Source organism: Podarcis liolepis (assembly GCF_965112155.1).
Source record: "Podarcis liolepis genome assembly, chromosome: 8".
Classification (NCBI taxonomy): domain Eukaryota; kingdom Metazoa; phylum Chordata; class Lepidosauria; order Squamata; family Lacertidae; genus Podarcis; species Podarcis liolepis.
The window spans coordinates 24841466-24855865 of NC_139560.1; the positions used below are offsets into that span (position 1 = coordinate 24841466).

At 43.3% G+C, this 14400-nt stretch overlaps 1 protein-coding gene across 4 annotated transcripts in view; it reads right to left on the reverse strand.

Annotated features, from left to right (window-relative positions):
• CPQ (carboxypeptidase Q) overlaps positions 1-14400 on the reverse strand; it is a 162518-nt gene that overhangs the window by 39409 nt on the left and 108709 nt on the right. For all 4 annotated transcript variants that reach the window (XM_083517355.1, XM_083517356.1, XM_083517357.1 and 1 more), the window contains one exon: positions 3960-4051. In XM_083517355.1, coding sequence (XP_083373481.1) covers positions 3960-4051 — 92 coding nt within the window. The remainder of the gene's footprint in view (positions 1-3959; positions 4052-14400) is intronic.

Consider the following 14400-nt stretch of genomic DNA (forward strand, 5'->3'; position numbering starts at 1 on the left):
ATGGAAAGTTAAAATGATGGATCATATTTGTCTGTGAATAATTACTATCGACAAGAGATGTTCATATTTTCACAATCCATTTCTTGCAAATGTGTGCGGCAACTCTGCGAAAGGTTAAGATGTTTTTTGTGCAAAAAAGGCATTATTTACAGTATTAATCAGTTTATATTTGCCACCTCATGCTAATTAGACTTCTCTGTCGATAGATACATACCAAACATACAATTACAGCAGACAGAACAGGTTGCATAGAAAAGGGATGGGGGGGGGGGAAGCCTTCGAAAGCACATTTTATCTTGCTGATTTCTTCCCATCCTCACAAAAAGCAATTTCCCCCATCTAGATGGTATACAATAGTTGGGTATAATTCAGTAATGCTCAGGGTCTCTTTTCTACCCCCCCCCCCAATTATTTAGATAAATCTTTCATGCTTAGAATATTAAATGGAATTATTTATAACATTTCCCTGTCAAGATTTTCAATAAATAAGATTAGCAGCAGCACAAAGCAAGGGAGCATGAGTCTATTGGAAAGTGATGCTGAGGGAGAAAACCCAGGGTAGAATAAGCGTTATACATGCATGGATGTGACAAAACTCTGTCATCTTCTTGTTAGAAAAAAGCTGCTTTGAGAGGGGGCAGTTTGAAGTTGTGTGTGTATAATTTTGCCTTCAGAGACCTTTCCCCACGGTTCTCCCCCTCCCCCAATAAACTCATTTAACTCATAAACTTAAATTTAGAACTCCACAGGGAGGGGAGTTGCACAGAAAAGGGGGGAAAGGTTTAATCTCCTCCTTGCCATTTCTTCAAAATGCCACATCTCTCTAATAAAAATGGATTCCACATGTAAAAAACACAACAGGTTCCATTTGGAATGGTTTTACCTGTCTTATAATTGTATCAATTTTATGTTTTCATAATTGTATAGAGTATTGCTACTCTAGGACATTATGGTGAAGGGAAGGGAAGGGAAGGGAAGGGAAGGGAAGGGAAGAAAATCTTGTATACAAATACCATATTTTTTGCCCTATAAGACTCACTTTTTCCCTCCTAAAAAGTAAGGGGAAATGTGTGTGCATCTTATGGAGTGAATGCAGGCTGCACAGCTATCCCAGAAGCCAGAACAGCAAGAGGGATCGCTGCACAGTGCTCCCTCTTGTTGTTCTAGCTTCTGGCTTAGCCTCTCAGTCCCTTCCCCCACCTCCTGGAAAAGCCCCCAAGAGCCGTGCTCCCTTTAAAGAGCCGCGCGGAGCCCTTCTCCCTTCTCGGGGAATGCATGCGCCGCACACATGCTCCACGCGGCTCGTGAAAGGGAGAGCTGAGCAGAGCCTGGGATGCATACAGGCTCGGCTCAGCACTCCCTTTAAAGAATTTTTTTTTTTCTTGCATTCCCCTTCTAAAAACTAGGTGCATTTTATGGAGCAAAAAATACGGTAATTTGTTTGCAGTGTTCAGTTCTGCCCTAGGTGAACACAATTATATTTATTTCAGCAGGACCACATAAGAGAAGGTTGCTAGTGAACCACTCCTATGGGTTGGTGTACACATGTAGACCCATTACTAGACTTCTAACCACCATGGGGGTTCAAGTAAGTCCTCTCCCCCATAGTCAAAGTATTCAGGGGGGTTGCTGGGGTCTCATGGCTCAGTCACACTTCCTCCATTGATGAACATAGCAACTCCACCATCCATGTGTATGCCCGTGTTTCTCTCTCTCTCTCTCTCTCTCTCTCTCTCTCTCGTGTGTGTGTATAAACACAGACATGTATATGAACATATATATGCATACACATATACCTATATAGTTTGCAATTGGTGGCTTCTACATAAAGTTTACTTCTTAATTTTTGAGGAACTAATTATATGAAGTCATAACTAGGTTAGCAATGACATGTTTATACAATGATCACATTGGCTCAGAGACAATTTTATCAAGTTATCCCTCATTTCATACCATCCTTTGAAGAGACAATTGCAAACAAATCCCACAAAAAACATGGAAATGCTGTTGCATGTTACATTCAGCCTAATTTTTAATTTTAAAAGGATTGTTTAAAAATTTATAAGGTGCCACAAAAAATGTCGGCGATTTTCTGAACATGTTTCATTCTATATGGCTAACACTAACTGGCAAAAAAAATCACATTCTGAAGCTGTCGTAGAAGCATCCTTCTTGATCTGAGTCCAACTTCTTGTCATAAAGTACACCGTTAAAAAAAACGAGGCACATAGCATAACCTCTTTTGCTCCTCTTTTCTTCCAGCCCAAATCGCAAACAGTCAATTATTTCTGAAAACCACTGATGATATCCATAAGATCTAGTCATGGCGGAATATATTTTTAAAATGATTTTGCAAGGCGGGACAAATGCAGAGCATATGCGCAACTTGGCATGTAGTAAGCCATGAAAGGAAAACATTGTCACCCCCAGGTTGCAAGGCACAAAGATATCAGAGTCAGCAACCTAAACTGAAAGAACTGCAGGCACTCTGCTGCAGTTTGTAGGAAAGCCTCACAAATCATGATCCTAAGGGCCTAACTACATTTGACTATTCCTGTATGACTTGCAGCCACATCACTGGTTTTACTTTATTTAATTGCAGGCAGCCAGAGAGGGGGGATTTTTTTTTAATATCAGGAATGCAGTGCACAGTGAGGGGTGGTTTAACCCTTTCCTCCCCCATTGCACTCTCAATGAACACCCCCCTCCCCTAGTGTTGCAGTTCAGCTAAGGACAAAAGATCCCATGATGCTAATGGGAGCTTCCTCCTACCCCAAGCTTGACCTCAATCTGTGGAGATTTTAATCAAGATCAGAGTGGGAAAGTAAAGGGTTAACCTCCCCCCTCCAATCTACTGCAGTGCTGATAAAAATGTGGTGTTGTTGTTGTTTAGTCATTTAGTCGTGTCCGACTCTTCGTGACCCCATGGACCAGAGCACGCCAGGCACTCCTGTCTTCCACTGCCTCCCGCAGTTTGGTCAAACTCATGCTGGTTGCTTCGAGAACACTGTCCAACCATCTCGTCCTCTGTCGTCCCCATCTCCTTGTGCCCTCTATCTTTCCCAACATCAGGGTCTTTTCCAGGGAGTCTTCTCTTCTCATGAGGTGGCCAAAGTATTGAAGCCTCAGCTTCAGGATCTGTCCTTCTAGTGAGCACTCAGGACAGATCCTGAAGCTGAGGCTCCAATACTTTGGCCACCTCATGAGAAGAGAAGATGTACACTCCTGTAATTAAAATCAAGAACAAACAGGTTGGTGTGACTGCAAGTGATGCAAAGAAGGGTGACTGTTGGGTCTATCACACACAAGAATGTGAAAAAACCTCCCTGGGAAATGTTACTTCAACTGAAAGGGCTTTACCTTTCTTCAAAATTTCTCTGAAGTTTCATCTTGTCGAGGAAACTCTAAATTCGCTTTAAATTTTGCTTTGTGGAAAATCAAGTTAGCAGCTTGGCAATATGTAGGGCAGCCACCCCCAACTGGTGCCCTCTGGGTATTTCTGGGCCACTGCCCCCATCAGTCCCCATTCAGCAAGGCCAAACTATGATTTGGGGTGTTGCTCCACCCTTGGAGGCTGCTGGAGGAATTCTCAGGGGAGGCAAGGAAAAGAACTTCTCAAATCATGGTTTGCCTATATGTCTGAAACGAAACAATGGTTTGGAATCTAAGTTATGCTTAGTGCAAACGTTTTATCTAACCCTCTCTTTGCCCTAGCTTCTCGGATGATGGCGTTTGTTTCTGATACTTATCTGGATAATATGCCTTGTTTGTTTCCTACATCCTAATGGGGATCCTAATTTTCCCTCATAAAAACTGGGCTTAGTCTCTAGGCCAAAACCATTTCATAGCTTCATTGCTTCCCTTCATCCCATACATTTGAAGTATGAAATTAAATAAATCAAACTGCAAACGGAATGGCTACTGTCATGAAATACATATTGCTCCACCAGACTGCTTACTTTATGCATCTTGTAGTATTGTTCAGCTCCTATTCCGCCTTGTTCTTCTCCAGTCCAAAGCAGTAGGCGCAGAGTTCTCTTGGGACGGAGCCCTTAGTTATTTTTAAAAAGAAAAAGAGGGGGAATTAAGTGAACAATTAAAAAAAAAAGCTCTATTTGAATTTGAATTAGCTTCTTCTTCTAAGCATTTATGGGATAACCCTAAACTAGGAGTGGACCACTCGCATCACATCTGAGATGAGGGCCACTTTTGCATTTTTATTACCACAAGAGGGCTGCATGAGTATGTGAGGAGGAGAAGAGAAGCACTTTGGTCATTATTGTAAATGTTTTCATTCAAATGCATTTCCTGTTAACCACCCTTTCCCTTCTGCATCCCGCTTCCCTCTGTCTGCACCTCCACAGGTCTCTCTGAACCTCTCTGTCTGTTTGTCCGATGTCTTTGCACCCTGTAGCACACACACTCTCTTCTCCACAGGGCAAGGGCTGCAGCACATGTTCTATATGCAGGAAGTCCCTGGTTCATCTCTAGGCAGGGCTGGGAGAGCCATTCTCAGTCAGTCCTAGATGGCCTTGGTGTAAGGCAGCGTCCCAGTTTCCTAGATGTTTCCTATGCTCTACGTTCCTATGTTCACATCACCACAGGTCAGCATCTTCATATCTGCGACCCATCACTGCCACATGTCTTTCAGTTACCACCCTTTTCTCTTTCCTTTTCAATAGTGCAGAGAGAAGGGCTGTAGCTCAAGGGTAGAGCATCTCCAGAACCAAGGTTGGGCAGTTTTGATTGGCATGCAGAAGGTCCAGGTTTCTATGATTCTATCACTGGTATCTCAAGGTAGGACTGGGAGAGAACCCTGCTTGGAGCCCTGGAGAACTGCTGGCAGTCAGTGTAGACAATACTGAGCTAGATGGACCAAAGGGTCTCAAATGTTATGAGGCTGTTTCCTATGTTTGGTTGTTTGTACCTCTCCCTGCACTCCCAGGTCCATTATCCTGAAGTTCATCCACAAAATGGTAAACTGTGGTTTGAGCCAATGCACTGTTAGGACCATTAACATTAACTAGAAAAGTCCATTTGAAAACTATGTACATATAGGCCTTTTCTTTATTCAAGCCATCTCCTACATCTTCTGTGCAATTTAACTTAAAGAGTTCAATTGGTATTACTTCCAGGTAAGTTAGTACAGTATAGCCTAGCAGTCCATAATCACTGGTTGCTTTATTTCAGTCTGTGCCAACCCGGTGTCCTCTAGATGCTCTGGACTACATTTCCCATCATCCTTGACCATCGGCCATGCTTGCTGGGGCTGATGGGAACTGTAGTTCAAAACATCTGGAAGGTACCTGGTTAGTGAAGGCTACTTTGTGTGTGTTGTGCATCAAAGGTGCAAACCAAAAATAAGTGGATAAATGCAAAATATTACAAAGTGTGTGTAATGTAGCAAAATAAACTGGAAGGCACAGAGCTACAAAAATAGCATTTTATGACTACAAGCAAAACGGGTCTGTTAGTTTCAAGAGCAAAACGTAAAAAAAAATCCAAGAGATTTACTCGTGCGCTTCTTAGTTACTATTACAGCACAGGATTAGAGCCTGCTTTCCCTTTCAAACCAGCCAGATGGCCAATGATGTCATATTAAGATAATAAAAACAGTAGTCACATTAAAGCCATCACATGTGGTCTCTGGTCAGCCTCGGGTCAGGTGTTTAGTTTTTGTGTGATCTTTTAAAAGTCTGCAGAGAAGCCTAAAATTCTGTGCTTTTTGGGTTACTGGTCATAAGATGCACCGGATGCTGGTAACATTTCAGATGCAAAATAATGCAAGTTTGGCTCAGCAAATGGGGGCAGCATGTTTCAGAAGAACTAGGGGGATTACTGATAATAGGCACTAAATGCCAGGGAGGGATTAGATTGTATAATATGCATGTGTATATATAAATGGATGCAAAAAATATATATGACAGGGCTGGAAAATGATTTTCCACCTTCTTGGGCATCTGGCACCAAATGATGCGCTGCATAATGCACTGCAATGTGGGGTTTCGAGTAAGGGGGCACATGATAGAGATGTAGGAAATTATGCATAATGTGAAGAAAGATGTTTTTATCCCTTTCTCTTACTACTAGAACCAGTGTCAAAAATGAAGCTGAATGCTGTTGTCTGTTCTGAAAGTACTTCTTTACACCGTGCAGCTAACCAAAGGTATTTGCTACCACAAGATATGTTGGTGGCCCTCAACTGGGGTGTCTTTAGAAGGGGGTTAGACATATTTATGGAGAAGAAGGCTATCAATAGCTTCCCATCACAGTGGCTATATGTTATCTTCTGGATCAGAGGTGGTGTGCTTCCGAATGTCAGTTGCTGAGGAATCCTAGCGAGAAGCACGCTGTGGTCTCATGTCATGTTTGTGAGGCAAGGCATTCTCAGGGATGTCTAGACTGCTTGTTCTGCTAATTTCTTAGTTCTCAAGCTGCACTGTTCTGTGCCTCAATATAGGAAAATTGATCAGTTGCCTTGGACTGGTCACTTAAAGACTTTTGTGTTGGAATGCCTGGTCTGCAGTAACTGGTCTGCAGTAACTCAGGTGCAGATTTGCTTTAGAATATGCAAGTTAACCCAAGTTGCATGTGGTGCAAGAGGTACAGTGGTGCCTCGCAAGACGAAAAGAATCCGTTCCGTGAGTCTCTTCGTCTTGCGGTTTTTTCGTCTTGCGAAGCAAGCCCATTAGCGGCTTAGCGGATCAGCTGATAAGCAGTTTAGTGGCTTAGCGGATCAGCTTATAAGCGGCTTAGCGGCTTAGCGGATCAGCTGTTAAGCAGCTTAGCGGATCAGCTGATAAGCGGCTTAGCGGCTTAGGATCAGCTGATAAGCGGCTTAGCGGCTTGGGAAAAGGGGGGGGGAACCCCGCAGGAACTCGCAAGACATTTTCGTCTTGCGAAGCAAGCCCATAGGAAATTCGTTTTGCGAAGCACCTCCAAAACGGAAAACCCTTTCGTCTAGCGGGTTTTCCGTCTTGCGAGGCATTCGTCTTGCGGGGCACCACTGTATCTGGCTGTGCCCCCAAACCATGCCTCACATCCAGCTCCACCCCCATAGCCATGACTTGAACCAGGCTTTGATTAGCGAACCTTGGTGTTCTAGTGGTAAACAAAGCCAATTCTGCAAGCATGATGTTTGTCTACCTGCTGTACCAGAGGATCCCTATGGCATGTAGCTTTCTTTGCTTGCAAAAGTGGCACTTTAAGAAGAGTAGGGCATTCCGCCTTCTGGTTGTGAAGGTGGAGTCTTAAAATGAATTGCAATCTATTAGAAACCTGGCTTCAGCAGGCACTCTGTAGCCAGCGGCACCCATTGATAAATTTGGGCACGGCAATTTGACTCTTTCATTGGCTCCTTGAGAGGAGAAACACCAGCACTCCTTATGCACCCACTTTTCATGCAAAAAGGAAAGTAAAAATAAAAACCAAACTCCTGCCCGAATAGTTGTAGCTTTAAATCTGTAAGCTATAATAAGCAAGCAATGTATTGAACAAAGTCTTTCAAAATCCATATGACTTTCCTCTTTAGCTGGTTGGGATTTTAAATGGAGGTGCAAGTTACATATGTCATGAAAGTAACTGTTGCATTGATATTGGATTGAGAGGTTTAGCAAAGTGAATTACTTTAGATTTTTAAATAATATATTACTTTCTTTTTGCAGAGCTGAAATATAATACAAGCAGGATGTATATGACATGTTTCATTATGGTTGCTTATTCATTTTTGGCAGCGCCTCCCAGCTTTTCCATTCCAGGGGAAGGGAAGGGGGAAGATCTGATTTCACGAGGCATAAGAGATTCCCTGAATGCCACCGGTATTTAACAGTCTGAGTGGAAACTTACTCAACACCTTTTAAACAGCACCCGATGACAATACAACAGACTATCTATAACTTGGATACAGAAAACATGCACAATGCCTACAGATTTAGCTGCATATTTCATTACAGCAGCCGTAGATTCATGTGTCAAATGCATGACTAAGATACAATCCCAAGCATGGCTCAGCGCCGTTTTCTATAAATAAAACAAGGTACTGAATTTGCTTTCCCACCATGGTCTGCATTTTTTAAAAAAGTAATACAATGGTGTTTCCATTCATTGTGTAATTTGACCTAGTGAGGAATCACTCCATTCAAATCAATTGAGCAACAATTTCCTTACAGCATTTTAATCCATTGTTTTCTACAGTCTAGGGCAAGAGAGGGAAACCCGTGGTCTCCAGATGTTGCTGACCATTGGGCCTGTTATCTGGAGCTGATGAAAGTTGCAAGCCAACAGCACGCAAAGGGCCACAGATTCCCCAGTCCAGATCCATCAAGTTCAGTGGAGTCCCAAGAAGAATTTTACTAGAAGGGTGAAAGGACCTGCCTCTATCCTCATCTTGTTTAATGTACTAGAAAGCTAAATCCTTGAAATAGGGGGTGGGGGTGGGGCTTAGATCCAATGTGTGAAACGATTTCAAAACAATAACCAAAATCACAGTGCTTAGAACCATCTATTGGATTCAGAACCATGAAGCATTTAATCATTTTTTGTGATCTATTTAAACATGCATTAAGTGAAGCACAGGCAATGCAATGCCAAGGGTCTGCTCCTGTATAATAATAATAATAATAATAATAATAATAATAATAATAATAATAAATTATTTATACCCTGCCCATATGGCTGAGTTTCCCCAGCCATTGGCAGCTCCCAATCAAGTGTTAAAAACAATACAGCATTAAATATTAAAAACTTCCCTAAACAGGGCTGCCTTCAGATGTCTTTTAAAGGGAAGATAGCTGCTTATTTCCTTCACATCTGAAGGGAGGGCGTTCCACAGGGCGGGTGCCACTACCGAGAAGGCCCTCTGTCTGGTTCCCTGTAACCTCACTTCTCGCAATGAGGGAACCGCCAGAAGGCCCTCGGTGCTGGATCTCAGTGTCCGGGCAGAACGATGGGGGTGGAGACACTCCTTCAGCTATATAGGACTGAGGCCGTTTAGGGCTTTACTGGCCCCATTAAGCTTTTCTCTTCATAAAATTATCTTCTTCTCCAAAACGACCAGTCTATGGACGAGCCAGTAAAAAGCGATATCTGAGCCTGTGCAATCTATGTCGTGTAGATTGCCTACCCTGGTATAAAACAATGAATTTTGAAGGGCTGTAGCTCAGTGGGACTTACTTTGCATGCAGAAGATATCAATCTCTGGCATCTCTAGGTTAAAAAAAAAAAAGACCTCTGGCTGAAAGCCTGGGGCACTGCTGTTGGTTAGTGTAGATTTGGTGCCCCTTACAATAGTTCGGACTGCAAATCCCATCAGCCCTAGCCAGGACAACTGAGCACCAAGTTGGTAGATATTGGTGTAGACAATAGTGAGCTAGATAGACCAATGGGTTGACTTGGTATAAGACCAATGAGCTGAAATAAAAACTAGTGTCTTAACAGCAGCTTAGTGCCAACTCCAGGTTAGAGGGAGGGGCTTAGCTGTCCACTCCCACTGTGCACTGACTCCTCCCACATGGTAAGTGGGTGGCAGCTACTACTACTCACTAGGATTGGCTGCCTGTTTCCCACACTCTCTCCCTAGAAACACGGATGGTAAGGAGGTGGACTGTGGGAGCGGAGGCTGGGGAACTGGAAGGTGTGGCGTGGCTAGGCAGACTATCCACTGTCAGGGAGAAAAAAAAAGATCTGCTGCACTGCAGCAGTATAGGAAGTGTTCCAACTGTCTGAGGATTTCATTTGGTCCACATTAGCCTGAACTTCCTAGACAAACATGCTAATCAGAATGCAGTTATTCCTCACTTTTCGCATTTTCTGAAAATTGTAATTCAGTTTTTGGTTCATAAATATAACACAGGTGTGTAAAATGTGTATTCTAGGTTAAAGGCATTTTTTAAAATGTTCATTTTGGGCTAAAATGGGTAAAAAGAATCAAATTTTAAGGGAAAATTGCATACAATAGTGTACGCTTTGTAAAAAAATAGATACATAAAAAATGTGAATCATCGCATGCTGTTTTAAAAGATGTGCTGATTGATGCAGAAACAAAATGGAATACTTATGAGCATTTAAGGTCCTCATTCCTACTTTGAGGATTGCCATCTGATTGGGTTTCACTTTGATTCTAATTTGATTTTAAGATGTATTTTAACTGATTGCTTGATTTTATGGTAATGTGTCATATATTTGATGTTAGCTGCTCTGAACCTGGTTTTTGCCGGGGAGGGCAGGGTATAAATAAAATTTGTGATGATGATGATGATGAATAAACAGGGAATTTTCTTACACTGAGGGCTCACCCAAACCTCAGCTTGCTCTGCTGCTTTCCCCCAGGAAAACCTGAAGTTTTCCTCTGATTGACATTCGCTCCAATTCCGCACTAAAGAGCGGGTTTTCCTGAGGAAAGTGGCAGGGCAAACAGAAAACTGCTCAGCCCTGTGCTTTCTAGGCTTTCTAGACAAGCCCTGAGTCAGACCATTGGTTCGTCTAGTTCAGTACTGTCAACATTGACTGGCGTAATTTCAGACTAGGGACATGCCTATCACTACCTGGAGATGCCAGAAATTGAATCTGGGACCTCCTAACACATGTGAAGCTGACTTGAAATAGACTGATCTGTCTGTCCCTAGTGCCATCCCACAATGAGGTAGAGAGTAAATGAATGAGGAAGCACAAGAGCGGCTCAGCAGCCCTCTCTGTCTGATGGTTGGGATTTGTCCCAGAGAAAGAGGAAGGACAAATGAACAGGTAGGAGTTCATAACTAGGAGTAGGAGGAGCAGCAGCAGCAACAACAGGGCTCCCAAGTCATCAGTAGGTCCTGACAGGGCTTTTTTGTCAGTCTTTTTTGGAGTCTTCAACTGGCTTGTCAGTGGAGGCCACAATAAAGGTGGTATGGCATGAGATGTACTTTGATTTTCAGGAGCAGGAACCCACAGAAAGAAAGAAAATTACTATTAGGGATGAAGAAGAAATTCTGTTTGATAAGCATTATGTGGAGGGGAAAGGGCACTGAGAAGATGGAGAGATCTCAAAAGGCCGAGGGCTCAGGTGATTCCGGTTACAATTTCAAAGATAAATCCGACAGAGAACATAACAGATAAAGGGGAAAGGAGGTGCGCTAAGAGGCAACAAGCACAAAAAAGTTCAGTGTTGGACATCTTCCCTTTAGTGAAGTAATAGGCCAATTAAAGATGAAATATACAGTAACAGACACAAGGCTGGACAAGGATTAGAAGTGCATCTGTGAGTAATCTGAGCTGAGGTAATAGCTGAGCTATGAAGTGGAGAAAAGAAGGAACAAATGTCAAAATGATAATGTTCTAGGGAGAACTCTCTTTAGAGAAGGATGTCAAAAAGTGAAGGTTGCATAGGTACTTTTGAAAGGGTCAGATTCACACCAGCGGCATACTGATGAGCAACCAGGTCACTGAATTTTCACCTAAGGTTGTAGGATCTGCAGAGCTGGTAATGCATTTTTTTAAAATGATCTAAAATAGCATTGGAGCCAGACTAAAATTATTCACAGTTTTCCCCTTTTCAGAAATGTTGCAGCACTTCTCAAGAAAAAAGTTTGCTGATTTATTTACATTGCCCTCAGTGACATCATCACATGTTCAATTCTGATTGGAGATGCAGCATTCTGATGTCATCCAGTACTTTTCATGATCCACCATGACTGAGTTAGTGGACAAGTAGTGTGAAGTGAAGGCACAAGCCTGGGGCTGATCATCAGTGAGCTGCGCACAGGTGAGCTGAAGCGAGCTGCTCGCTAGGCCTGCGGAGCCTCCTTTTATTGAGACAAATATGCAAGCCAGGCAAATACATTTTGGCCTGTAACCTTTACACATCTTCCGTCCCGAGATCTTGGGGTGGTACAAAGTTATTTTGGCACCCGTTTCCACAGCGTCATTTCCCCCTTGCACAGTGTATGACGAAGGAGACAAAAAGGTCTCAGGGACAAAGGTTACAGACAGGACACCGCAGACTGCTGAGACCGCAAAAGGTCAGACAGAGGGAACGATGTACAGACAGCTGTGGCTTGTCTGGGGGGGGATGTGCCCTGCACCCCAGGGTCACACGTGCAGGCAGACTGTGACTGCCTGCTGGTGGGGAGTGTGCTCCCTCCAGACCCCACTGCCCACTCCGCGATATCCCTACAGTAGTGAACTGAGGAGAAACAGAAACTATTCACATTACAGAATCTGGGCTGGTACACCAAACTCTGGTGAGAAAAAGCTCCAATGACTCCAGAAAAAGCACATGCAAAAGAAGCGGTGTGGCATTCAAGACCTTCTATACCCCACAACAAAACCTGAAGTGGAGAAGTGATCATAATGCTCACCTCATCTTTAAGACATGCACCCCAAGTTACTGACGCTTCCATTCTGACCTAAGGTGTGATGAAACTCAATGATGGCCTGTCAAAATGTATGAGTGCAAATACTAATCATATCATTTGCTGAACTCCCAATGCTAAACACCCTAAGAGTAACCTCCTCCACTATCTAGACAACATCCTTTCTGTGATAGCATCACATCCCGGCTCTTTTCCAGGATGTGCCTCTTTTCCAGGAAAACTAACCTAAGGTTTAGATTGCAAACAAAGCAAACTTATGTCAGTTTCCTGAACATTGCTTGTTTGGTTTCCAAGTCAGCTAAAACACACACACAAAACCTCTAGTGCAACCACCTCAAGGCTAAGACACATGACTACTGTGCTATTGTCAGCCATTTCCCCCTCTTCGGTGTGTGCTGAGGTTGCTCCCTGCTGTGCTTGTAGAAAGTTTTAATGTGGTGAAAAGGCCAGAAAGTCACATCTGACATTATGAGAGTGCTACCACAAGTGTGGGTGGGTGGGGAGGGAATCAGCTAAAAAAAACCATGCAAATCATATGTACCAGGCTTTAGCTCTTTGCAGCAGTAATTACAGTGGTGCCCCGCAAGACGAATGCCTCGCAAGACGGAAAACTCGCTAGACGAAAGAGTTTTCCATTTTGGAGGTGCTTCGCAAAACGAATTTCCTATGGGCTTGCTTCGCAAGACGACAATGTCTTGCGAGTTCCTGCTAGTTTTTTTCCCTTTCCCCCTCCTTTTTCTAAGCCGCTAAGCCGCTTATCAGCTGATCCGATCAGCAGATAAGCCGCTAAAAGCGCTAATCCGCTAATCCTTCAATGGGCTTGTTTCGCAAGACGAAAAAACTGCTAGACGAAGAGAATCACAGAACGGATTCTTTTCGTCTTGCGAGGCACCACTGTATTCTTTTCTGTCTGCTGTCATCATCCTTCTATAGCAGTGGCATCTCACAGGCAGCATTCAGACTCTGACACAATTTTTCCCCCGCCACTGGACCCATGGGGACAATGAAGGGCCGGCATCTTTGGACAGCTGCTGCAATCCTAGCAGAGTTCACCACTAATGCCTGCCCTGGGCTCCCCATTGTGTGAGTGGCTAGGTCTAGATGCCATTTTTATTTCCCACAACACCCTAGAGCAACGATACATTGTGCAGGAGCTTAAAATGGCAGCCAGAAGCTCCTTCTTGCTCTGAGGACTGCAAACCACTGCCAGATAAGCCCACTAGGAAGATGAGACCTTCCAGAGGATCTCAAACTAGAGCTGGCCCCAGGAGACTATTGTGGAAGAAAAAGGGAACATCACAGCGAGGAGAGCTTGGCTTCATCTTATGACTGACAGCAGTTCCTCAAGATCTCAGGCAGAAGTCTTTCCAATCGGGTGCCACCTAATCTGTTTTTTTAAAAAAAAAGACTAAGGATGGCTGGCTTTGAGCCAGGGACCTTCTACATGCAAGGCATATGCTTTACCACTAAGTAATGGTCCCTTCTCTGGAGCTCCTGACACTGTGCATTATGCCCACCCCTAGGAGTTGGCCACCCCTGTTCTATATAATTCCTTTCTTTATAAAAACAGATTGATTGCTTTCCTGCTCATTCCCAGCCCTGGGTTATTTAGAGTCCATAGATGCAAAAGGAGAGTGTTCCAGACCAGAAAGACGTCATGTCCCCTCAATCTCATTGACAGAGAATCATAAAATTTGTTTTGGCCTTTGAACTCAACCAAGCCATGCCATTGACATTTTGCTTCTGTGTTTTTCCAAGTGAAGTAAAGAGATTGAATACTAGGTTTATAACCCTTGTCATTTTCTCCCCATCTCAATGACATGGGACTTGTCTGTCCCCAGGATGCATGGCACATTCTAACGATATAATATTAATTTACAATAAACCGACTGCAAAGAGAAGGCAGAGGACTCATTCTCTCTCTCTCTCTCTCTCTCTCTCTCTCTCTCTCTTTCTCTCTTAATATGTTTTTATTGATTTTCCAATACCATTCCACTATCAGCCTCATTAATTGGCTAAAATACCAATTTTATCCAAGTAATACAATTAT